The sequence below is a fragment of the Sinocyclocheilus rhinocerous genome, unplaced genomic scaffold, assembly GCF_001515625.1.
Source record: "Sinocyclocheilus rhinocerous isolate Xijiao unplaced genomic scaffold, SAMN03320098_v1.1 scaffold161, whole genome shotgun sequence".
NCBI lineage: Eukaryota > Metazoa > Chordata > Actinopteri > Cypriniformes > Cyprinidae > Sinocyclocheilus > Sinocyclocheilus rhinocerous.
Window position 1 is genome coordinate 77,204 of NW_015627226.1, and position 2,847 is coordinate 80,050.

The window sequence follows — 2,847 nt, forward strand, 5'->3', positions numbered from 1 at the left end:
TCTCACACACACACACACACACACACACACACACACACACTCATGTTGGGTTTCCATGTTTTATGGTTCATTCCATAGACGTAATGGTTTTTCTACTGTACAAACTGTATTTTCTATCCCCTTACCCTAAACCTACTCCTCACACAAAACTACAGGCATTTTTAGATTCTCAAAACACTTCCTTCTGTATGATTTATAAGCTTGTTTCCTCATGGGGACCAAAAAATGTTACAAGGACAAGGATTTTGGATATTGCCATCTTTGTGGGAACATTTTGTCCCCATAACGTAGAGTATACCTGAACCACACATTACACATGCAATATCCTGCAATATCCTCTGTTGTTAGTGTTATAGTTGTGCTGTGAACTTCACCATCCTCTTATCAATTATCACCATCAATTATTAAAGCTTTCTAGTTATCATTTGCATTATAGTTATTGTTACAGTTATTTATATAGTTAGCACTAATTATCCTAAGTTATTGTTATTGGTCGTTATAGTTATTCATATAGTTATCCTTACAAGTTATCGTTACAGTTATCATTGCAGGTATTGTTAGTTATAGTTGTCCTCACAGTTATTGTTACAAGTATCATTACAGTTATCATAACATTTATTGTTAGCTATAATTGTTACAATTATCGGTACTGTTTTTTTTACAGTTGTCCTTAGTTATTGTTACAGTTATCATTACTGTTACAGTCATCATTACAGTTATTATAGTTATTTTTACGGTTATCATTACAGTTATTGTTATAGCATTGGTACTGTTATTGTTACTGTCATCGTTAAAGTTATTGTTACATTTATCTTTAGTTTTTGTTACAGTTATCATTACTGTTACAGTTACAGTCATTGTTACCACTATTGTTACATTTATTTTAGTTATCATTACATTTATTGTTACAGTCATTGTTGAAGTTATTGTTACATTTATCATAACATTTATTGCTAGTTATTGTTACAGTTATTTTATAGTTGTCATTAGTTATTGTTATAGCCATTGTTACTGTTATCATTAAAGTTATTGTTACATTTATCATAACATTTATTGTTAGTTTTTGTTACAGTTGTCCTTACAGTTATCAGCATAGTTATTGTTACAGTTATCATCGCTGTTGTTATCGTTTTCCTAACAGTTATCATTATAGTTATAGTTGTTGGTGTGAATGGATGACACAGGTTTGTAATGACATGAGATGAAGTAAATGATGACAGATGTTGATCTGTGGGTAAACGGTCCCTCTGCATGAGCTGCATGTGTATTTGTGTGAATGAAGGCATCAGGATCATGTGAGTGTGTAGCGTGTGATGTGTTTAATGTGTGTGTGTGTGTGTGGCAGGAGCTGGTGCAGTACTATCAGGAGAACTCGCTAAGGGAGTGTTTTAAGGACGTGGACTCCAGACTGCAGACGCCGTACAACCAGCCGGAGCAGAGCGCAGCGCCGCAGCACAGCAGCACACGCCACGCAGGTACAGCACACGCCATCCACGCCTCAACACAGATCCAACACAACACACAGATTTAACCCTGTGTGTGTGTGTGTGTGTGCAGGTGTGAGTGAGCGCTACCACGGCACGGCTAAAGTACGCTACGATTTCTCTGCTCGTGACCGGACCGAACTCTCTCTGCGGGAGGGAGACACCGTCAAGATCATCTCCAAGAAAGCTCACAACGGCTGGTGGAAAGGAGAGGTGTACGGCAGGGTACGACACACACAGTTCACCCAAACATCACCTGCTGTCATCATTTACTCACCCTCATGTCTGACTTCTTTCGCTCGAGATGTTCAGCAGATCTTTTCCATAAAAAAATGCACCACAAATTAACGTTTATTTTATTACAGGGTGGAATTTGCCCTCTGGAACTGATTTTGTTTTTAAAAATAAAAAATGCATAAAAAAAACACTTTATCATACCAATTAAAATTCACTGGTGTGGTGAATTTCACATGATGGTTTACCAGAGGCTCAGACCCAAACTGAATTTGTCATTTATTGGAAATATGACAGACTCCTGATTAAGAAAGTCTTTTGGAGTATCATGAGTGAATGATGAGGGGATGTTGATTTCTGTGATTCAGTAATGACAGTATGTTGTTCTCCTGTAGGTGGGCCTTTTTCCTTCTAATTACGTGGAGGAGGAGCATTCAGATTACTGCTGACCAATCAACACCTCCATCACATCACACTGATACAATCACAGCCACGTCAGTCGTTTACAGCATCTCAATCTCACCTGGGAATCAGTCAAACGTCCGAATGAATGGGGTTTGCTGGCTTGTACATAGAGAGTGTTTTTTCTCTAGACAAAGTGAATGATTTCATCGTTTCATTTTAAACAGACTCCAGTTTGGAGCGATTTAATCCAGGAGTAGTTCAGATTAAAGTTAACGGTTTGACGGGTTCAGAAGAGCTCGTCAGTGTTTCAGTGGATGTAATGGGGTGTTTTTTTCCTTGAGATTCCAATTAAAGTGGTTTTAAAAGCATTGTGATGTTCAACAAACACAGAGACTTGATCGTACATAAATGTGAGTTTTATTTCCAGATTATATCAAAACAATTCAACTGAACAAATATTCTGATGCCTCGAGACATGATGAAACGGACTTGCTCCACAAACACTGTGTGTGTGTATGTGTGTGTGTTAGTGGTGCAAAGTGTTGCTGTGTGTGTGTGTGTGAGGTGTAATGTGTGTGTGAGTGAGTGAGTGTGAGTGGTGTAATGTGTGTGTGTGTGTGTGTGTAATGTGTGTGTGAGTGAGTGTGAGTGGTGTAATGTGTGTGTGTGTGTGTGTTGTGTGTGTGTGAGTGAGTGAGTGAGAGAGTGAGTGTGTGGGTCTGGC

At 38.4% G+C, this 2,847-nt stretch overlaps 2 protein-coding genes across 2 annotated transcripts in view; one reads left to right on the top strand and one right to left on the bottom strand.

Moving 5' to 3' along the window:
- The window catches only part of LOC107722334 (proto-oncogene vav-like), a 29,776-nt gene extending 27,260 nt beyond the window's left edge, over positions 1 to 2,516 (top strand). The window contains exons 26-28 of the mRNA XM_016530660.1: positions 1,346 to 1,475; positions 1,558 to 1,709; positions 2,114 to 2,516. Of these exons, the coding sequence (XP_016386146.1) occupies positions 1,346 to 1,475; positions 1,558 to 1,709; positions 2,114 to 2,167 (336 nt within the window). The 3' untranslated portion in view covers positions 2,168 to 2,516. The remainder of the gene's footprint in view (positions 1 to 1,345; positions 1,476 to 1,557; positions 1,710 to 2,113) is intronic.
- Positions 2,517 to 2,753: 237 nt separating this feature from the next.
- Positions 2,754 to 2,847, bottom strand: part of ubl5 (ubiquitin like 5) — a 9,588-nt gene continuing 9,494 nt past the window's right edge. Inside the window, exon 6 of the mRNA XM_016530244.1 lies at positions 2,754 to 2,799. The gene's annotated coding sequence lies outside the window, so the exon portion shown is untranslated. The remainder of the gene's footprint in view (positions 2,800 to 2,847) is intronic.